The 23,089-nt window shown below is 30.6% G+C and overlaps 4 protein-coding genes across 4 annotated transcripts; 2 read left to right on the forward strand and 2 right to left on the reverse strand.

Annotated features, from left to right (window-relative positions):
* Positions 1 to 104: 104 nt before the first annotated feature.
* LOC117914273 (uncharacterized N-acetyltransferase p20-like) lies at positions 105 to 17,216 on the forward strand. Its single transcript, XM_034829527.1, has 2 exons — positions 105 to 807; positions 17,031 to 17,216. The coding sequence occupies exon 1, from the start codon at positions 214 to 216 to the stop codon at positions 754 to 756; it is 543 nt and encodes a 180-aa protein (XP_034685418.1). The 5' UTR covers positions 105 to 213; the 3' UTR covers positions 757 to 807; positions 17,031 to 17,216.
* On the reverse strand, positions 1,233 to 1,604 carry LOC117914483 (putative [ribosomal protein S5]-alanine N-acetyltransferase). Its single transcript, XM_034829826.1, has one exon. It carries the CDS (start codon positions 1,602 to 1,604, stop codon positions 1,233 to 1,235), a length of 372 nt encoding a protein of 123 aa, XP_034685717.1.
* LOC117914276 (uncharacterized N-acetyltransferase p20-like) lies at positions 13,827 to 15,045 on the reverse strand. Its single transcript, XM_034829530.1, has one exon. It carries the CDS (start codon positions 14,973 to 14,975, stop codon positions 14,457 to 14,459), a length of 519 nt encoding a protein of 172 aa, XP_034685421.1. The 5' UTR covers positions 14,976 to 15,045; the 3' UTR covers positions 13,827 to 14,456.
* Positions 16,269 to 17,076, forward strand: LOC117914272 (uncharacterized N-acetyltransferase p20-like). The gene has a single exon (XM_034829525.1). The coding sequence runs from the start codon at positions 16,437 to 16,439 to the stop codon at positions 16,977 to 16,979; it is 543 nt and encodes a 180-aa protein (XP_034685416.1). The 5' UTR covers positions 16,269 to 16,436; the 3' UTR covers positions 16,980 to 17,076.
* Positions 17,217 to 23,089: the final 5,873 nt, after the last annotated feature.

The raw sequence follows: 23,089 nt of genomic DNA on the forward strand, positions 1-23,089 counted from the left end.
AAATCAATGTTCTTGCTGACCACTCAACCTCACGCATGGGTCTTTAGAATTGACCTTATTTCTTATCCAGTTTCAAGGCAACTTCTCTACCTCTCCTGGAAAACTTTTCCTATATAAAAGCCATAGATACAACAGCTTGAGACCACACCTCATCTCTTTGTTGCCTTTCGTCAAAGCTTGCCTACTTCAATCGACTTTAGCAAAGGCTTACACATGGAAGCGGATGGAAAACAAAGCCAGGAGGGATCCCCAGAGCTTTCCCTTCGGCCGCTGGATCTTTCTGACATAGATGATTTCATGGTCTGGGCCACAGATGACAAGGTGAGTCGTTTCTGCAATTGGGACACTTACACTTCCAAGGAAGCTGGCATCGACTATATCAAAAACATCGTCATTCCTCACCCATGGTTCAAAGCAATTTGCCTTGACAATAAGGCGATCGGGTTTATTTCAGTGTTCGCAAACAATGGCAACTATCGATGTAGAGGTGAACTTGGGTATGCGCTAGCTTCCAAGTACTGGGGAAAGGGGATTGTGACCAGGGCCGTGAAAATGGTGGCTTCTACTATATTTAATGAGTGGCCACATTTGGAGAGACTGGAGGCGCTGGTGTATGTGGAGAATGGTGGGTCGCAGAGGGTGCTAGAGAAGGTTGGGTTCCAGAAAGAAGGTGTTCTTAGGAAGTTCATTATTCTGAAGGGCAGATGTATAGACCTGGTGACTTATAGTCTCCTGTCTACTGATCCCCAACCTTGATTCTGTGTATTTCATGATTTATGTTTGTGCCAATTCTACATGGACAATGTGGTTGATTGATGCTTTTTATGCTTGTTACTGAATTTTAGTAATTTACCTGCCAAAAAGTGGTTGATTGTTGATGTGAGAAAAGGATGTACAAAAGAACGAAAATGGAAAAGTTCCATGAGACTAGTTCAGGGTTCACATGAGGTGAAGCCATTTTTTGATAAATGGCTTGTTTGGGTGTTGAAATTTAGGGTTTTTGATTGATTTTTGGACCTGGAGGATCATAGAAAATTGACTGATCTTCATCACAAGCTATTAATTAGAGTATTGATCATGGGATCACTGGGCAACAAGTGATATCAAGACTTTGAATAGCCCCCAAACTACACATTATTTCCATCCATAACTAATAACATGCCCATTTTCAGATCTTAGAACCCAAAGAAAAAACTAGTCTTATTTCAACAGAAAGGAAGAAAGATACTGTTCTAATGTAAAATTGGATCAGTGGATAAAAGGCTATACATAGCAAAATCAATAGTTTCTTCATTGATACAGATATATTTTCTGAGGACACCTTCCTTGAGGAACCCAGCCTTTTCCAATACCCTCTGTGAGGCCTTATTATTCACATCAACAATACCTTCAATTCTCTCCAGATCTGGGAACTCTTCATACGCACTTGAAACTGCCCTTTTCACTGCCAGTGTGGTTATGCCTCGGCCCCAGTACTTTGATCCAAAAGCATAGCTGATCGTTCCCCGGCATTTCCCCATGGAAGAACCTGACATAATGGAAATGAATCCATTTGGGCGGCCACCCAAGCATATGGCTCGGTACCAATGGGTGGGGTATGGCATCCTCCTTCAGATCGTTCAATGCATCGTCCTTAGAGGAGTGGTGCCTCAGTCTGCAACTTCTGGTCACCTTATTGTCACAGGCCCATTCCATGAGTCACATCTACATCTGCAAGCTGATATGGACGCAGGAGATTTCCATCGACCGATCAAATGTCGTTGATGATTGGGCTAGGTTGGAGGTCTATCCAGATGTGTTGTGAAGAGGAAAGGGATAATGTGGTGGGAAGAGAAAGAAATTTATATATATATAATTACCATGAAAATACATATATTTTGATACATAAGGGGTATAAGAAGATCTTTTGATACGTCAATTTGAAAAATAGAGCATGAAAACTAAAATTATCTTTACTTTAAATGGCTTGAGAAGAGGAGAAGTTTAAAGAGAAAGTAAGGATATCCATAGAAATAATTTTTTTTTTTTTTTTTTTTAAATCTGATGACATAAAATTACCTAATGAATTTTCTCTTTTATGTGAGATACAATGTGTTATTACTAAATGTACCATCACCTCGTTTTTGCACTAGCCAAGATCGATGGTAATGCATTTGCATGTCTTATACAAAAATACACATGAAAAGACATGTGGAAAAAAGAAAATCAAAATTAGCACTAAGAACTATAAATTAAAATGCAACATATACATATTGGGTATATGTAGTTTTAATTTCAATAAGGTCATCTATTAGTGGTTCATTTACACCTAGAAATATTTTATCTCGACACATGTCAAAAGCTTCAAACTAAGAAAGCAAATCCATTTTGATTGCTAAGGATTGTGTGAGAATATTTTCCAAAGTTTTCTTCAAGATTGCATTTTAGTCTAATATTTAATATGGAAAATTTATTTGTCTACCATGATCATCAAGATAAGTAAGGGTAGAATTAGATCTTTAATAGCCATGCCACCTAATCCTATCCCCAAGTCGTAAGACTGAGTATCTTTTTTATGATCAACTTGTGTCTAAAGGTGATATAAAAAACTTATGGTAAAATGGCAAGGCAAATCAAATCATGAAAAATGCATAGATTACAACAATGGATTTTCATAAGCTTAACCTAATTTCTATTTATTATATCAAGGATCTAACTTGTTAAAGTTGTGTTCTCTAAGTTAGAGAGAATTGATGGGATAAAACCTTTTAAAGTATATTTAAGAAAGGAAATAAATAAATAAACTTTAAGTAAGATTAATGTTAGTTGAAATTAAAATAAGATTAGTATTTGCTGGAGTATTTAAAATAGTAGTAGCTAATTATTAAAGTCATGATAGGTAATTAGAATTTTAGTAGAATTTGGATTTCTTAAAAAAACTTATAAATAAGGTTAATTGATGCAAAATCAAGATATTGCAAGTGTTACAATTCTCAATGATCCTGACTTCATTTTTTTTTTTCTTTTAGATAAGATTCCTAGAGGATCTTAGTGAGATTCTAAAGCTTAGTTTGAGAAGTGTTTTAAAAAACAAATTGTGAAAAACAATTTTTGAGAATAATTTTTTTAAAACCGCTTTTGAAAACTATTATTTGATATTTTGTAAAATAAAAGTCTATTTAAGAACCTGAGTTTTCTATGTTTTTAAATATGTCTAAATAATAACTTTTGTGTGTAATGCTTTATTTTTAATCATTCTCTAAATTTGTATAATTGTTTTTCAAAATAACCCTTAGAAAATAAGTGAAAGAAAAAAAATAACTAAAAGATATTATCTAAAAACACTATATTTTTTTTTTTGTTTTTAAGAATATAAAATTATTTTTTATTTTGAAGCACAAAAAATCATTTAAAAAAAACAGATTTTTTTTTATTTTTATTTTCAAATGTATTTTTTAAGGATAAAAATTCTTTTTAAAAATAATTCCCAAACAGCCTAAGATTTCTATCTCTTCTTTCCTCTTATCTTATTTCTTTATATTTTTATTTTATTATCACTATCATAAACTTTATCCCTTATTCCTCTCATTAAACCCTAAGACTCTGTTTGGTTGGCATTTGACAAGATAGGATACGATAAGACATGTATATCTTAAGATATTATATCATATTGAATAAAAAGTATATATTATAGAATATTATTTTCAATGGAATATGATATCCTTAAATATACATATTTTACGAACATGATATTTTAAGGTCGTATATCTAATTAAATATGTGTGGACCCCGCATTTCGGCTCATGCGTTTCCCACTCGATGGCGAACTCGATTTTTATTTGAAAAATTGATTTTATTCATTGTTTGAAAAATGACTTGGAGTCGCCACTTATTTTTGTTTTATTTTTAAAAGGGTAAACAAAATAAGAAATAAAAACCCTAAGTGTGATTCCTTATTTAGAAAAGGTGATCTACGAAAAACCGGATCGGGTTTGGGGGTCAGGTTACTTATCGGGAAGGTACGGTATAGACCGTAGCACCCCTCTAAGTCCCTAAAGTCGGGACTCTACTAATAAAATGAAGCTGACATGACGACCAATGAGAAAGTCAATGAATACTCAAATCAATCATGCACGTATGAGAATTAGAAACAAGTATAAGGAGTGACCGTGATGCGAGAATATATGTACCTGGGTCGCGAACGATCAATGCGCTACCATAAAAATGAGGTTAGTGCACAATTAAGGAATAATTTCGAGCATGTCATAGAGTAGAATAGCACCAATCATGCATGACAATTAAATAAATCAATCAATCAGTCAATTATAAATTCATGTATGTAGGGCCCCCACCAAAGCCCATTTTATTTTGCATGAATTAATTCCAATAAATCCATTGATTGGAATTACGGGAATTAATCTTTGCTTATTTAAAGTCAAGAAGAACAAAAGGTTATTTGAAAATCAGAGTGGAGTTAAAACTGCTCGAGAGAAAACTGGATTTTTGAAGTTTATTCGAAAATTGGAATCTCGAAAATTATTTGAAAATTGGAGTCTCGAAAATTATTTGAAAATTGGAGTTTCGAAAATTAAATTTGAAAGAAATTGGAACTTTAAAAATTATTTGAGAATTTGGAATTTTAAAAATTAGAAATTACGTTCGGAAATTAGAAAATTGGAATTTCAGAAATTGAGAATTAAATTCGAAAATCGGAATTTTGAAGAATTATCTAAAAAATGGAATTTTTTAAAAATTAATAAGTAAATGAATAAAAAGGAATTGGAGTTTCAAAGATTTATTTGAAGGTGGCATAAAAAAATAGAAATAAAATAAAATAAAATAAAATAAAGTAAAAAATAAAAATAAAAATTAAATTCTGGATTTTGGAATTTTCGGAGTTGTGGAATTTTCAAAAAATTAAATTTTAAAAATTTGAATCTTGAGGAATTAAATTTAAAATTATAATTTTAGAAAATTATTTCGAGAATTGAATTTTAAAGGATTAAATTTTTAAAAAATAGAGTTTTGGAAGAGTGGATTTTGAGAATTAAAGTTTTGAAAACTAAATTTAAAATCAAATTTTAGAAAACTATTTCGAGAATGGTATTTTTAAAATAAATAAATTTGAAACTTTGAAAATTTAGGAAATTTTAAAGAGTTATTGGAGAATATATATGTAAAAAAGAATAAATAAAATAATCAAAGAAACAAAACTTTTAACATTAAAATAATAAAATAATAAAAATAAAATAAAAAAGATGGCACGTGGCCACATAAAATGCACTGGAGGGTAATATTTCATTCAGCAAATCCAAACCAAACCATTCATGGAGAAACAAGATAAAAACCCAACATCAATATCATGAAAAATCACCATTATGCAAAGCACAAATAAGAACTAGGCAGCACAAATGTTTTTTGATGCTCAAAGATATCAAAGCCCTAAAAGATTAAGTGAAGAAAAAAACAAACCAGATCTTTGTTGGAGGCAAATGCTTCAGGAGATTGATTCCTCCGGAAATGCTCCTTCCAACATGAACCGATCCGCTTCCAAAATACCGCCCAGCTGCTACCCGTTTTCACTTCAACTCTCCATATTTTATTTTTTATTTTTTTGGCCCACCACTCTAAAAATAAATCATTTTTTCCCGTGTGTTCCCCCTTCTTCCTCAGATTTTTCTCCTCAGCTGCTCTCTGTCTCTCTCTTTTTCCTTCCCCAAAAAAACCTATCTCTCAGCTCCCAGCTGCTGCCCGAAATTCTCCAATGCCCCTTTGTAACCCACCTGAGCTCCCGGAATTCCCCCAAGCAAAGGATACGTGATGAACTTACTTGAATACTACCTCAAGCAAAAATAGTTGGATCTCTCAAAACCTCCACCTCCCTCTGGTTCTCTCCTCCCTCTCAAGCTCTCCAAACTCAATCACCTCTCCAAAAGAAATCCTTCTCTTCCTTAGCAGCCTGCTCACTGCAAAATCAACACCCTCTCTCCAGAAACATGCTCTGTTTTTCTTAGCTTGCCTCCCTCACCTCTCCAGCTAAACTATCCTCCTCCGCAGCTCCCGGAATCATTCTCCCTTCTCTCCTCAAAATATCTCCTCAACGGCCAGAAAAAGGATCCCTGCAGCTGGCAAAACGGTCTGCAGCTTTTGCAGATTCCTTGGACACGTGTCATCTTCTCACTGGCTTCCTAATCCCATTAACTTGATTCTTCAGAAGCCAATGAAGAGGCAACACGTGGCCTCCTGAAGCTGCTCCACCTGGCCAAATAAGTATCATAAAAAATGACCCTACGTGGGGGTCTACAATATGTTATATTATATTATATTTATATTTAATTTATTAAATGAATAAAAACTTGTTAGCCCAAGGGTTCTCCTAATCAAGTTTTGATGATAACAAACCATGGTTAAGTAACTAATTGGTTTAAAGTTTAAGAATATCATGTATAAACTCGAAAATTCATCAAAGGACCAAATAGATACAAGATCGAGACTCTTGGAAGACTTAAAATCATAGGAAACTAATGTAAGATGAATGCATGAGTGCACTTAGGATTTTCATATGTTTTTATGCATCTTAGAAAACTCGGTTTATTCTTTAAAACGTCGACTTCATTAAAACCCGAGTTTTTAACTAATTTACCTTAGGCAAAATGTTTCAAAATTGACTTAATAATTTACCTAAAGACCTTGCCTAAGTGTTAGAAAAGAAAGGAATCAAAAAATAGGTTTTTCGGGGCAAAAAAGGCTCAACCAATCGAGGCTATGGCCAACCGGTCAACGGGTTGAGGAACCGATCGACCGGTTTAGGTCGTCCGGTCGAGGAAGGTTAAAAACCTTCTCTCTCTCCCAGTAGCCTTCTCTTCCCTGTCGAGGACCGGTCGAGGTCCGGTTGAGGCAACGGTAACCTGTCATGCATTAAATATTCCAACGGCTAGTGAACCGGTCGACCCCTAGCTCGATCGGACGAGGTTGCCTTTTACTGTTTTTGACTCCCGAGCTTAGAAACCTATAAATTGAAAGCTTCACTTCATTTATTGACAAGAGAACACTTGCATTCAAAGCCCACCTACCTATTCTTGATAAAAAAGCTCTCATTTATTTCATAAGTGCATTAAATCACCACTTGCATATCCTTTAGTGCACTCTTGTTGTCATCCTAGCTTTGCCTTGTATTTGAGCCATCTTTAAGCTAGGTTGAGTGAGTATATTTTGTAACAATCTGAGTGTTAAAGCCTTCAAGAGGGTTGAATCTTGAAGAGGTTGTGTAAGAGCCCATTGGAGCCGGAATCCAAGTGTAAGAAGATTGGAAGCTTGGTTGAAGCTTCAAGTTAGTGGAACCCTCACTCGGTTAGGAGGTTGAGGAGAGTGGACGTAGGCAAGGAAGTGCCGAACCATTATAAACCCGAGTTTGAATTCTCTCAACTCTATCTCTTTACTTTGCTTATATTTTGTTTAATTTTGTTATGATTGAAAAGATTTGAAAAACCCAATTCACCCCCCCCCCCCCCCCCCCCCCCCCCCCTCTTTGGGTGTTTTTCTTAACTAAACATAGCCTTTGTTTTCTCAAAACTAATGTGATGAAATTTTTATTTTAAACATTAAAAATAATGTATATTTCATATTATTTTTTTATTTCACAAATTAAATATATACATAATATAACATAGTACATCCCATTGGATATGTTACCTTAAAATATCATATTCATAAGATATGTGTATTAAAAAAATATCATATCCCATTGAAAATAATATATTAGGATATCTATTTTCTATCCAATGAGATATAACATTTTAGGATATACATATTCTACCCTATCTTATTAACTAAATGTAGTCTCAGGTCATATTTAATTGACCAGATATAATGTTGAGATAAGATTAAAGATGAGATACAATTTAAACTATAGGGTCATGTTTGGTTGAATGGATATAGTATGAGATATGATAAAAGAAGTATATTATATCTTATCTTATGTTTAATCAAATATGAGATATGATAAGTAGAATGTGTTATGGTAATCACCCTAGAGGGGGGGTAAATAGGGTGATGGTCTATTTTTCACAAATTTAAACTATGCAAAAATAAGAGACAATTATATGCAAATATATAATAAACAAAATAAACACAATTGCATATAATTGAAAAGAGTTAGGGAAGAGAGAGTGCAAACACGAGAGTTTATAGTGGTTCGGCACTTCCTTGCCTACGTCCACTCTCCTTAACCTCCTAACCGAGTGAGGGTTCCACTATCTTGAAGCTTCAACCAAGTTTTCAATCTCTTTACAATTGGATTATGGTTCCAATTCACCATCTTGGACTTTTGGCTCCAAGCACTCTTTACACTTCTTCAAGAGATATCCCTCTCTTGAACAACCTCTCAAGTGATACCCCTCACTTGAGAAAATTCCTCACAAAGATATACAAATAATGATCTCTCAAAATCCTAGTAATAAAACTTTAGGTTCAAAGATACAAGAAAAACTAGGATTGAATGGTGCACTAAAGATATGCAAGTTATGAAACAATGGTGCACTAAAAAACACTCTTCCAAGGCTCAAATATAATCAAGAATGATTTGGGAAGGTTTAGCTTATGAAACAATGAAGTTTGGAGCCTTTTTATAGAAGAAAAAAGTCATACTAGCCGTTGGGGGTTCGATCGGTTGACTAGCTGTTAGGAAAAGTGACCGTTAGGCCTCAATCGGACCTCAACCGGATCTCGACCGGACCTCAACCGGTTGAGGTTCAACCTTGACCGGGAAGAGAAGGCCACTGGGAGAGAGAGAAAGTTTTTGGCCTTCCTCAACCGGTCCTCGACCGGATGAGCACAACTGGTCGACCGGTTGAACCGGTTGAGTCATTTTTTTGACTCAACACTCAACCTTTTTCAACTTAAAATCTTTTAACACAAGTTTGAAAATCATTTAACATAAGGTTTTAGTTGAAAACATGAAATCATCAAATTCTTAAGATATTTAAAACAATATTACTCTTGGATGATTTTGGTGCATAAATAAATAATGAAATGAATGAAAGTCCTAGTGCACCAACAACCTTACAAAAAGATCCTAAGAAGCTTTGGTCTTGAAAAACTCTTCTCTTTGAGGTGGTCTTCTTCTTCATGATTTCTCCTTGGCTTGATTTGTTTTTGGATTGCCACTTTGGAAGTTGTCTTGCCTAATCACACTTGAAATATGATCATTAGTTTTAAACCTTATTTTGTTATCATCAAAATCAAGATTAACCAAACCTTGGTTTCACATAATGATATATTACCTTTTTTTATATATATATATATATATATCATTTCTACATAAAATATGTTGATCTTATGCTAAGATATAAGATATGCATTTCTCATATATCATAACTTTAGTTTTTCTAATCAAATTTTTATTTTTTTATAAACTCATTAGGAAAATAATTTTTTATTATAAATTAAATTTATGATTAAAAAATAATACTAATATATATGTATATGTATATGTATATATTAAATAACATAATATAAAAAAAATTTACTTATAAAATTTAAATATTTTAATAATGAATATTGTTAAGAGATAAGAGAAATTCCATTTTTTAAATAGAAAATATTGAAATGTAATATAAATTTTATTTTAAAATTGAAAAACAATATATGTTTTATGTTATTTTTTATTTATTTCACAAATTATATATAAGTATAATATAACCTAATATATTCCATTGAATATATTACCTTAGGATATTATATGATATACATATACTAGGATATGTATTTCATTTCTTATCCAATAAGATATAATATTGTATGATATACATATCTTATTAACAAAATATGGTCTAATATTATGTTTGGTTGACTACACTTATTCTATCCTATGTTCAACTAAATATGAGATAGAATAAGTGGTGAAATTAATTATCTATTCTCTTATTTATATCACTTGATATTTTATTATTAAGCTAACATATAGGATATACATAAATTTATTTATTTATATTAATTTTTAACTTTTTTATATTTCTTATTTTTTAAAATAATTTTTTTATTATAAAATAAAATAGAAAATATTGTAATATAATACAAATTTTATTTTAAACATCTTATATTTAGTTATTTTGAAAATCTCAAAATTTATAAGAGAAATTATGGAATTTTTTAAAAAAATTTAAGGATTTTTTGCTATAAAAATTATAAAATTTCTAATAATTTTTCTTATTATTATTTTTAATTCTTTTGAAATATTCCTTTATATTTTCTTTAATTTTTTTTTATAAAATCTAAAACTTTATTTCAATGTCCTTAATGTTTTAGTTGTTTAATTTTAAATATTTTTATAATTAATATTAAAAATTACTTAAACATTACAATTTATAGAGTGTAACTATCGTCGCTAATATCCTTTAACGTTTAGTATAAATATATTAAGCCAACATCAATTTTCAAATTTCATCTATTAACACTCCTACAAATATATTTGATATATCAAATTTCCTTTTTAGAAAAAATTGTTAAATATACATGCTTAAAATCTTTTTACCTAAAATTTCTTTAAAAACTAAATTTTATAAATATAATAAATTTATAAGAATACTAATTGATGAAATTTAAATCAATAATAAATAAATGTATTTACATCAAACCTCTTTAGGTTATGCCATTGCTATCCTAATTGAGAAAATTACTTCTAACTTTCAAAATCTACGATAGTATGTGATTGATCTCATCTTCAGAATGAAAGATACTATGTCTCTTGAGTGGTTGAAAAATTGATTTGTTGGATTCCTCTGATTAATGGAAATTTCAAATTAAATTTTAATGATTCAAGGGTAGAAAGTAAGTGCATCTGATGGGTTATTAGAGATTCTAATGGTATAATAAAAATAGTTGCAAGTAGGCATATGAACAATGTGTCAATAATTACTACATAATGTATGACTTTTAGAAATGATGCGTTAGTTGTTAAGAACAATGAGTTCTTAAATCTAAAAACAGAAGGTGATTTTATAAAAGTAGTAACAAATAGTTATAACAAGAAGAGTAGTATTCCTAACTCTATTATATTGTTAATAGAAGATATTTGGAAGATAATTCAAGACCTTAATGTTTTTATTTATGGTTACATTTATAGAAAAACAAATAAAACAATAGATTATTTAGTTAAAAAAAGTATTTGTAATTTAGAGTTTTTCATTTGGAGGTCAATTTTTTCATAGATGTTATGAAGTTTGGCTTTGAAGATTGATTTTCACAGGAGACACTAATGACTTGTTTGGGTGTTGAAATTTAGGGTTTTTGATTGTTTTTGGACATCGAGCTAGGATCATAGAAAATTGACTGACCTTCAACAGAAGCTATTAATTAGAGTATTGATCATGGGATCATAGACAAGTGATATCAAACCTTTGAATAGCCCCAAAACAACACATTATTTCCATCAGTAACTAATAACATGCCCATTTTCAGATCTTAGAACCCAAACAAAATACTAGTCTTATTTCAACAGCAAAGAAGAAAGATGCTGTTCTAATGCAAAATTGGGTCGGTTGATAAAAGGATATACATAGCAACATCAATAGTTTCCCCTTTGACAATGAGATATTTCCTAAGAACACCTTCCTTGAGGAACCCAGCCTTCTCCAATACCCTATGTGAGGCCTTATTATTCACATCAACTATACCTTCAATTCTTTCCAGATCCGGGAACTCCTGAAACGCACTTGAAACAGCCATTTTCACGGCCAGTGTGGTCATGCATGGCACTTTCCCACCCAACTGCTCCATCAGGTTATTAAAAAAGTGTCATTTTTCTATGTATCATGACCATCAAAAGAAGACGTTCTTATTTAATCATCTATTTTTGATTTCCCACAGCCCATGTTGGAATTCGAGTGTTTAAAAATGCTTACACTCACATGCAGAGATATGAATAATGTTTATATATCATTAGGTTGGGGTGCGCCATGCTCTAGTGGGAGTGGAAGACAAAGCGCGGCAGTGGCTACCTACCCCCCGAAATTAGTTAAACTTGATGTGGCAAAATCTCCCATGCGTCTTTTGACCACTGAGTGATACTAAATTTAGTTGAATATGTTGGTATGATATATGTGCCTAATTGAACAATTTAATGCTCTACAGTTTTGGTAAATACATGTCAAAAGTATTAATCATTGTTCTCAAATATACATCCCTCCCAACAGAGTGTTGTGCTGGACCGATATCCTACTTCCTCTAGATAGTTGCACACAATTATACAATGAATGATGTTTATCCACTAGTTAGTCCTTAAAATAGATGGATAAGTTAAGTTTTGAGTTTTTAGATATTCAAGAATCCACAAATTAGGAGCACTTTCTCCTATCAGTTAAGAAGCAAACCTTTAAGCACAACAAATTTCAAAACTTCTACTCATGTGTGATGAATAGTAGGGGCAACAATCAACTAGCTTTGAATGTGTCAACTACACATGCTAGTAAGGATAAAACTTCAATAAGCGTTGGAGACAAAATGATAAGCATGGATATGGTCTAAGTGTGGTGTACATGGTCATTATGTTGTTGCATGCCTAAGCAAAGGTTTACACTTTCATGCTTAAGAACCTAAACTGGAATTGGAAAATTATCCAAAGGAAGAGGAGGTGAACATAGTAAAGAATGTGATTACTATGATAATATGATAGAAAGACATAGTCTTATAGTGCAATGTTTGTTAGTTGTCCTTAAAGGTGAAAAGATAAGAAGATTCACGACATTTTCCATATATATATATATTAGAAGAGTTCAACATGATGAGTATGAAAATATATATACTCTCATACACAGAGGGCATAAAAAGATTTTTTGTCTAATAAAAGAAGTTTCACCAATTGAAAATTAAGTTAGAGAAGACACAATACAAAAAGTGTTCATTATGTGCTAGTTTGAAAATGAGCGCATAGAAACTAAAATTAGTCTCGGTCTAAATGGCTTGAGAAGTAGAGGAATTTAAAGAGAAAATAAAGAATATCCAATAAAAATAAAATATAAAAATTCAAAATTATATCCAGCAATAAAATACAAACCCTATGTATATATAAATGTATATTTGTGTCTCTTTGTAGCACTTATGTGAACCATCTTTACATTGTTAAATGTTAAGATCTATGGGTGAGACATGCTCTTGTTTCCATATTTTTGTGTAGACATCATTTTTGTTGGGGTTGATGGATCTTCAAGTAACAAAATGTTTTAGACCTGAAAAAGACTACTTTGAAAATATGCTTGATATGGACACTCTAATGCTGAAATTAGTTGGATTATTGATGATATTTTTTTCCCCTCGTTTCTTGTCCATTGTTTATATAAAAATAAAATCTAAATAATCTATGACATGCTTAATGAGGTGGTTTATATCTCTAAATTTGGAGGTATTGGATTATTAATCATAATCTATGACGGGCTCTTTGATTTTATACATGTATAAACTTTTTTTTTTCCCTTTTTTAAGAGATATAGCCCCCACATTGTGGGCTGAATTCGACCAATCTAAGTTGAACTTAAGACTTTGGGTTTAGACCTTTTTTTTTTATATACCAATTGATTAGGTTTCATTCAATCAATCTAAACTTAACCTAACATTTTGGTGAATGTAGGCAAATTTTTCATTTTTTTTTCCCTAAATCATGTAGGGTTTCACTTCAAAACCTGATTTGAATTTAAATTGAAGTCTAATATACCATAATTATAGGAACACTCATTCATGATTCTTTTGGACATGTTACAATTAGTTTCCTTATTCTTTTGAATGACTTTCACTACCTACTACAATTATGGATATTGATTTGTTGATCAACAACATTGTATATGCATTAATAAAAATACACAACCTTAATACCATTCACTTTTGAATTTGTTTACATGGTACCAAAACACCCTTGTTGGAAGCAAAATAGTTGAATACCTTCAAACTAATTTCACTTAACCAATTTTGAATGTCCTCTTCATCCTCAAATATCTCTATTGAGACTTCCATTTTTATCTTCTTTAGTAACAATATCAATCAATACCAATTTTGCCAAGGGGATACGTCATCACGTCTTTTCTTATCTTAACTCCCATGGTGGAACAATACCCACAACTTTGCCTACTCTAGGGATAGAAATCTAGTCCTCTACACCCCTAACTCAGACGTTGGGCTTGGGCTGTTTCAGGCCCAGATCATTGACCACACAGCCTTTGTCACTGGCCCTTTGTAATACTGAACATCTGCCCTGTAATTTCAATAGTTCTATCCAATGTGGGCTCAGATTGGGCTAAAAGAATCTAGACCTTGACTCCACCGGCCCACTTGGACTAATGTTGTTCGAGAAAACAAGAACAGGAAAAGAAAATGTAACACGTTACACGCCACAGGGACAAGCAAAACTGAATAGAAGACTGAAAAAAATATTCTGTCTACCCCATTCATACTCTTTAAGCAGAAGAATGAGGATTTTTGTAAAGGCCACATCAATCAGGAATTGGGTCGGTGGACAGGAAGCCATAGATGAACATGTCTCTAACCTCACCTTTATTAAATCCGTACTTCCTCAGCAACCCTTCCTTCAGGAACCCGACCTTCTCTAGCACCCTTTGGGACCCCTTATTTTCTACTTCTACCAAGGCTTGCACCCTCACCAAATCTGGGAATTCCTTGAACACAATAGAGAGAGCCATCTTCAATGCCACTGTGACGATCCCTTGTCCCCAGTACTCCCAGCCCAGCGCATACCCTATATGTGCTCTGCATCTGTCGTCGCCTGATTCAGGCTTCACAGAAATGTATCCGATGGACCGGTCGTCCAAACATATGGATCGACGCCACGGGTGGGGTATGGCCACCTCCTTCAGATACTTGAAGGCCTCTTCCCTAGAGGTGATGGTGTTCCATCTTACATAGCGCGTTACTCTATCATCACCAGCCCATGACATGAAGTCCTCCACATCGGAAAGCTTGAATGGTCGGAGAGAGATTCTGGAGGACTCCATTAAATCCCACGATAATTTCAAGATTGGTTCCGAGTTAACCCAGTTACCCAGGCATGTATATAAGATGGAGTAATTGGATGGGGACCATATATGGCCGGCCCATACCCTAAAACCACCATTCCACCGGATAGATCATTATGTACACGTATCATGTCCTCCAGGCGTTAGGCATTTTGGTGGATGACCAATTTTCCAAGTTGCAAGCAGCCATTCTTGACAAGATACGAGTGTCAATGGAAGGATTGGATGCACAAGTTGGTGTTCAAGAGTTGCATCTCTTCTTGCAATGCAAACACAAATTCAGATAGGGGATCCGTGCTTATGTTTGGTTTCCGAGAAAAGTATTAAGAAAAGAAATGAAATACTAAAAAAAAATTAAATTCGGTTATTTTATGGGGAAAAAAAAAAATTAAAATTAATTAAAAATTTATATATTTTCAAATTATTTAATCTTTTATGAGTTAAAATAAATTAATAAGTTTAATAAAAATAATTTATTGGTTTTAAATTTATTTTTAAATTAATAAGTTGAATAAAAATAATTTATTGATTTTAAATTTATTTTTTATTTTCTTTTATTTTTCTTATCGTACTATATTTTTCATTTCCATTATATTTTCTTTATATTTTCCCTCGAAATTTTCAAACATCAAATGCATTGAGAAAAAGAAAAAATAGAAAGAAAGTAAAAATAAAATATTATTTTTATGCTTATACTTATTTTAATTATTTTATATAAAAATTAAATAATTTTAAAATATATAAATTTTAAACTAATTTTAATTACATTTGATTTTTTTAGTATTTTTTTTAATAATATAATCAAATATTAAAAAAATTATTTTAGTTAATATTTTTTACTTTCATTTGATGTTTTCAAAAAACTAAGAGTGTATTTAATAATAATTTTAAGAAGTGTTTATAACATTTATAACATTTAAAATATTTTATCTTTCAAGTATTATAAATGTTAAAAATATTTCTTAAAATTACTGTCGCATTTTAAATATTGTCTTAAATGTCTATTTAAATATGTCTAATTGAAATGATAAAATTGATTTAATTTTTAAAATATTTTTAATAATTTTGATTTTGTAAATGTAATACATTGGTTCAATAGAAACACGACCTAATTATGAAACATGTAACACGCCATGAGCTCCCCACATGAGTGTGGCCTGTGGGCCAAGCATCTCATCTCTGAAATCGTCCACTAAGGCGGCTATGATCTTCGGTTGCCCTGCTTGTAAATCAACATTCTTGCTGACCACTCAACCTCACGCATGGTTCTTTAGAATTGACCTTATTTCTTATCCAATTTCTAGGCAACTTCTCTACCTCTCCTGGAAAACTTTTCCTATATAAAAGCCATAGATTCAACAGCTTGAGACCACACCTCATCTCTTTGTTGCCTTTCATCAAAGCTTGACTACTTCAATCGACTTTAGCAAAGGCTTACACATGGAAGCGGATGGAAAACAAGGCCAGGAGGGATCCCCAGAGCTTTCCCTTCGGCCGCTGGATCTTTCTGACATAGATGATTTCATGGTCTGGGCCACAGATGACAAGGTGAGTCGTTTCTGCACTTGGGACACTTACACTTCCAAGGAAGCTGGTATCGATTATATAAAAAACATCGTCATTCCTCACCCATGGTTCAAAGCAATTTGCCTTGACAATAAGGCGATCGGGGCTATTTCAGTGTCCGCAAACAATGGCAACGATCGATGTAGAGGTGAACTTGGGTATGTGCTAGCTTCCAAGTACTGGGGAAAGGGGATTGTGACCAGGGCCGTGAAAATGGTGGCTTCTACTATATTTAATGAGTGGCCACATTTGGAGAGACTGGAGGCGCTGGTGGATGTGGAGAATGGTGGGTCGCAGAGGGTGCTAGAGAAGGTTGGGTTCCAGAGAGAAGGTGTTCTTAGGAAGTTCGTTATTCTGAAGGGCAGATGTAGAGATATGGTGATTTATAGTCTCCTGTCTACTGATCCCCAACCTTGATTCTGTGTATTTCATGATTTATGTTTGTGCCAATTCTACATGGACAATGTGGTTGATTGATGCATGCTTTTTAGGATATTTCCATCTGATTGATGCTTGTTACTGAATTTTAGTAATTTACCTGCCAAAAAGTGGTTGATTGTTGATGTGAGAAAAGGATGTACAAAAGAATGAAAATGGAAAAGTTCCATGAGACTAATTCAGGGTTCACATGAGGTGAAGCTATTTTTTGATAAATGGCTTGTTTGGGTGTTGAAATTTAGGGTTTTTGATTGATTTTTGGACCTGGAGGATCATAGAAAATTGACTGATCTTCAACACAAGCTATTAATTAGAGTATTGATCATGGGATCATTGCGCAACAAGTGATATCAAGACTTTGAATAGCCCCCAAACTACACATTATTTCCATCCATAACTAATAACATGCCCATTTTCAGATCTTAGAGCCCAAAGAAAAAACTAGTCTTATTTCAACAGAAAGGAAGAAAGATGCTGTTCTAATGTAAAATTGGATCAGTGGATAAAAGGCTAGACATAGCAAAATCATTAGTTTCTTCATTGATACAGAGATATTTTCTGAGGACACCTTCCTTGAGGAACCCAGCCTTTTCCAATACCCTCTGTGAGGCCTTATTATTCACATCAACTTGAAACTGCCCTTTTCACGGCCAGTGTGGTTATGCCTCGGCCCCAGTACTTTGATCCAAGAGCATAGCTGATCGTTCCCCGGCATTTCCCCATGGAAGAACCTGACATAATGGAAATGAATCCAATTGGGCGGCCACCCAAGCATATGGCTCGGTACCAATGGGTGGGGTATGGCATCCTCCTCCAGATAGTTCAATGCATCGTCCTTAGAGGAGTGGTGCCTCAGTCTGCAACTTCTGGTCACCTTATTGTCACAGGCCCATTCCATGAGTCACATCTATATCTGCAAGCTGATATGGACGCAAAGTGATTTCCATCGACCGATCAAATGTCGTTGATGATTGGGCTCGGTTGGAGGTCTATCCAGATGTGGTGTGAAGAGGAAAGGGATAATGTGGTGGGAAGAGAAAGAAATTTACATATATATAATTACTATGAAAATACATATATTTTGATACATAAGGGGCATAAGAAGATCTTTCGTTACGTCAATTTGAAAAATAGAGCATGAAAACTAAAATTATCTTTACTTTAAATGGCTTGAGAAGTGGAGAAGTTTAAAGAGAAAGTAAGGAATATCCATAGAAATACAATTTTTTTTTTTTTTTTTATACTGATGACATAAAATTACCTAAGGAATTTTCTCTTTTATGTGAGATACAATGTGTCATTACTAAATGTACCATCACCTCGTTTTTGCACTAGTCAAGATCGATGATAATGCATTAGCACGTCTTATACAAAAATACACATGAAAGGACATGAGGAAAAAAGAAAATCAAAATTAGCACTAAGAATTATAAAAATGCAACATATACATATTAAATATATGTAGTTTTAGTTTCAATAAGGTCATCTACTAGTGGTTCTTTTACACCTAGAAATATTTTATCTCGACACATATCAAAAGCTTCAAACTAAGCAAGCAAATCCATTTTGAGTGCTAAGGATTGGGTGAGAATTTCTAATTTTCCCAAGCTTTCTTTAAGATTGCATTTTAGTGTAATATTTAATATGGAAAATTTATTTGTCTACCATGGTCATCAAGATAAGTAAGGGTAGAATTAGATCTTTAATTGCCATGCCACCTAATCCTATCCCCAAGTCCTAAGATTGAGCATCTTTTTTATGATCAACTCGTGTCTACTTTACATAAGGTGATATAAAAAATTTATAGTAAAATGGCAAGGCAAATCACATCACGAAAAATGCATAGATTACAATAATGGATTTTCATAAGCTTAACCTAATTTCTATTTATTATATCAAGGATCTAACTTGTTAAAGTTGTGTTCTCTAAGTTAGAGAGAATTGATGGGGTAAAACCTTTTAAAGTATATTTAAGAAAAGAAATAAATAAATAAACAAACTTTAAGTAAGATTAATGTTAGTTAAAATTAAAAAAGGATCGGTTATTGTTGGAGTATTTAAAATAGTAGTAGCTAATTATTAAAGTCATGATAGGTAATTAGAATTTTAGTAGAATTTTGATTTCTTAAAGAAGCTTATAAATAAGATTAATTGATGTAAAATCAAGATATTACAAGTGTTACAATTCTCAATGATCCTGACTCCAATTTTTTTTTTTCTTCTAGATAAGATTCCTAGAGGACCTTAGTGAAATAATTCTAAAGCTTAGTTTGAGAAGTGTTTTAAAAAACAAATTGTGAAAAACAATTTTTGAGAATAATTTTTTTTAAAACCGCTTTTGAAAACCATTCTTTGATATTTTGTAAAATAAAAGTCTGTTTAAGAACTTGAGTTTTCTATGTTTTTAAATGTCTAAATAATAACTTTTGTGTGTAATGCTTTATTTTTAATTATTCTCTAAATTTGTATAATTGTTTTTCAAAATAACTCTTAGAAAATAAGTGAAAGAAAAAAAAATAACTAAAAGATATTATCTAAAAACACTATATTTTTCGTTTTTAAGAATATAAAATTATTTTTTATTTTTAAGCAAAAAAATCATTTAAAAAAAAAACAGATTTTTTTTTTCAAATGTATTTTTTTAAGGATAAAAAATTCTCTTTAAAAATAATTCCTAAACAGCCTAAGATTTCTATCTCTTCTTTCCTTTTATCTTATTTCTTTATATTTTTATTTTATTATCACTGTCATAAACTTTATCCCTTATTCCTCTCATTAAACCCTAAGATTCTGTTTGGTTGGCATTTGAAAAGATAGGATACTATAAGACATGTATATCTTAAGATATTATATCACATTGAATAAGAAGTATGTATTATAGAATATTATTTTCAATGGAATATGATATCTTTGAATATAGATATTTTATGAATATGATATTTTAAGGTGGTATATCTAATTAAATATGTTATATGATATTATATTTATATTTAATTTATTAAATGAATAAAAACTAATGTGATGTAATTTTTATTTTAAACATTAAAAATAATATATATTTCATATTATTATTTTTATTTCACAAATTAAATATATACACAATAAAACATAGTATATCCCATTGGATATGTTACCTTAAAATATCATATTCATAAAATATGTGTATTAAAAAAATATCAAAGCCCATTGAAAATAATGTTTTAAGATATCTATTTCATCCAATGAGATATAACATTTTAGAATATACATATTCTATCCTATCTTATTAACTAAATATAGTCTCAGGTCATATTTAATTGACCAGATATAATGTTGAGATAAGATTAAAGATGAGATACAATTTAAACTCTAGGGTCATGTTTGGTTGAATGGATATAATATGAGATATGATAAACGAAGTATATTATATCTTATCTTATGTTTAATCAAATATGAGATATGATAAGTAGAATGATATATTAACCTTTTTTTTTTTTTTTTATATATCACTTCTACATAGAATATGTTGATCTTATGCTAAGAAATAAGATATGCATTTCTCATATATCATAACTTTAGTTTTTCTAATCAAAATTTTATTTTTTTATAAACTCATTAGGAAAATAATTTTTTATTATAAATTAAATTTATGATAAAAAAATAATACTAATATATATGTATATGTATATATTAAATAACATAATATAAAAAAATTTACTTATAAAATTTAAATATTTTAATAATGAATATTGTTAAGAGATAAGAGAAATTCCATTTTTTAAATAGAAAATATTGAAATGTAATATAAATTTTATTTTAAAATTGAAAAATAATATATATTTTATGTTATTTTTTATTTATTTCACAAATTAAATATAAGTATAATATAACCTAATATATTCCATTGAATATATTACCTTGGAATATTATATGGTATACATATAGTAGGATATGTATTTCATTTCTTATCCGATAAGATATAATATTGTATGATATACATATCTTATTAACAAAATATGGTCTAATATTATGTTTGGTTGACTACACTTATTCTATCCTATGTCCAACTAAATATGAGATAGAATAAGGGGTGAAATTAATTATCTATTCTCTTATTTATATCACTTGATATTTTAATATTAAGCTAACATATAGGATATACATAAATTTATTTATTTATATTAATTTTGAACTTTTTTATATTACTTATTTTTTAAAATAATTTTTTATTATAAAATTAAATAGAAAATATTGTAATATAATACAAATTTTATTTTAAACATCTTATATTTAGTTATTTTGAAAATCTCAAAATTTATAAGAGAAATTATAAAATTTTAGAAAAAATGTAAGGATTTTTTGCTATAAAAATTATAAAATTTCTAATAATTTTTCTTATTATTATTTTTAATTCTTTTGAAATATTCCTTTATATTTTCTTTAAATTTTTTTATAAAATCTAAAAATTTATTTCAATGTCCTTAATGTTTTAGTTGTTTAATTTAAAATTTTTATAATTAATATTAAAAATTACTTAAACAATACAATTTATAGAGTGTGACTATCTTATATTATTTGAGTTAATTTCGCTAATATCCTTTAACGTTTCGTATAAATATATTAAGCCAACATCAATTTTCAAATTTCATCTATTAACACTCTTACAAATATATTTGATATATCAAATTTCCTTTTTAGAAATTTTTTTAAATATACATGCTTAAAATCCTTTTACCTAAAATTTCTTTAAAAACTAAATTTTATAAATATAATAAATTTAAATCAATAATAAATAAATGTATTTACATCAAACATCTTTAGGTTATGCCATTGACTATCCTAATTGAGAAAACTACTTCTAACTTTCAAAATTTATAAGAGTATGTGATTGATCTCATCTTTGGAATGAAAGATACTATGTCTTTTGAGTGGTTTTAAAATAGATTTATTGGATTCTTCCAATTAATGGAATTTTCAAATTAAATTTTAATGATTCAAGGGTAGAGAATAGTAAGTGCATCATATTTTGGTGGACGACCAATTTTCCAAGTTGCAAGCAGCCATTCTTGACAAGATACACGTGTCAATAGAAGGATTGGATGCACAAGTTGGTGTTTAAGAGTTGCATCTTTTCTTGCAATGCAAAAAAAAATTAAGATAGGAGATCCGTGCTTATGTTTGGTTTCCGAGAAAAGTATTAAGAAAAGAAATGAAAATACTAAAAAAATTAAATTCGGTTATTCTATGAAAAAAAAATCAAATATAATTAAAATTAATTAAAAATTTATACTTTCAAATTATTTAATTTTTATATCAATGAGTTAAAATAAATTAAATAGTTTAATAAAAATAATTTATTAATTTTAAAATTATTTTTTATTTTCCTTCATTTTTTTTATCTTGTTATATTTTTCATTTCCATTTGATTTTCTTTATGTTTTCCCTGGAAATTTTCAAACATCAAATGCACCGAAAAAAAAAAAAAAAAAAAGTAAAAATAAAATATTATTTTTATGTTCTTATACCTATTTTAATTCTTTTATATAAAGATTAAATAATTTTAAAATACATAAGTTTTAAACTAATTTTAATTATATTTAATTTTTTAATATTTTTTTATAGTATAATCAAATATAAGAAAATCGTTTTAGTTAATATTTTTTACTTTCATTTGGTGTTTTCAAAAAAATTGGGAGTGTGTTTAACAATAATTTTAAGAAGTGTTTATAATATTTTTAACACTTAAAATATTTTATCTTTCAAGTATTATAAATGTTAAAAACATTTTTTAAAATCATTATCGCATTTTACATATAGTCTTGTGGACCCTGCATTTCGGCTCATGCGTTTCCCACTCGATGGCGACCTTGATTTTTATTTTGAAAAATTGATTTTATTTGATTAAGAAAATTGACTTGGAGTCGCCACTTATTTTTGCTTTATTTTTAAAGGGTAAATAAAATAAGAAAGAAAACCTTAAGTGCGACACCTTATTTTGGAAAAAGGTGGTTTGTGAAAAACCGGATTGGGCTCGGGGGTGAGGTTACTTATCGGGAAGCTACGGTATGAACCGTAGCACCCCTCTAAGTCCCTAAAGTCGGATCTCTATT

The sequence above is a fragment of the Vitis riparia genome, chromosome 5 (genome assembly GCF_004353265.1).
Source record: "Vitis riparia cultivar Riparia Gloire de Montpellier isolate 1030 chromosome 5, EGFV_Vit.rip_1.0, whole genome shotgun sequence".
NCBI classification, from domain to species: Eukaryota; Viridiplantae; Streptophyta; class Magnoliopsida; order Vitales; family Vitaceae; genus Vitis; species Vitis riparia.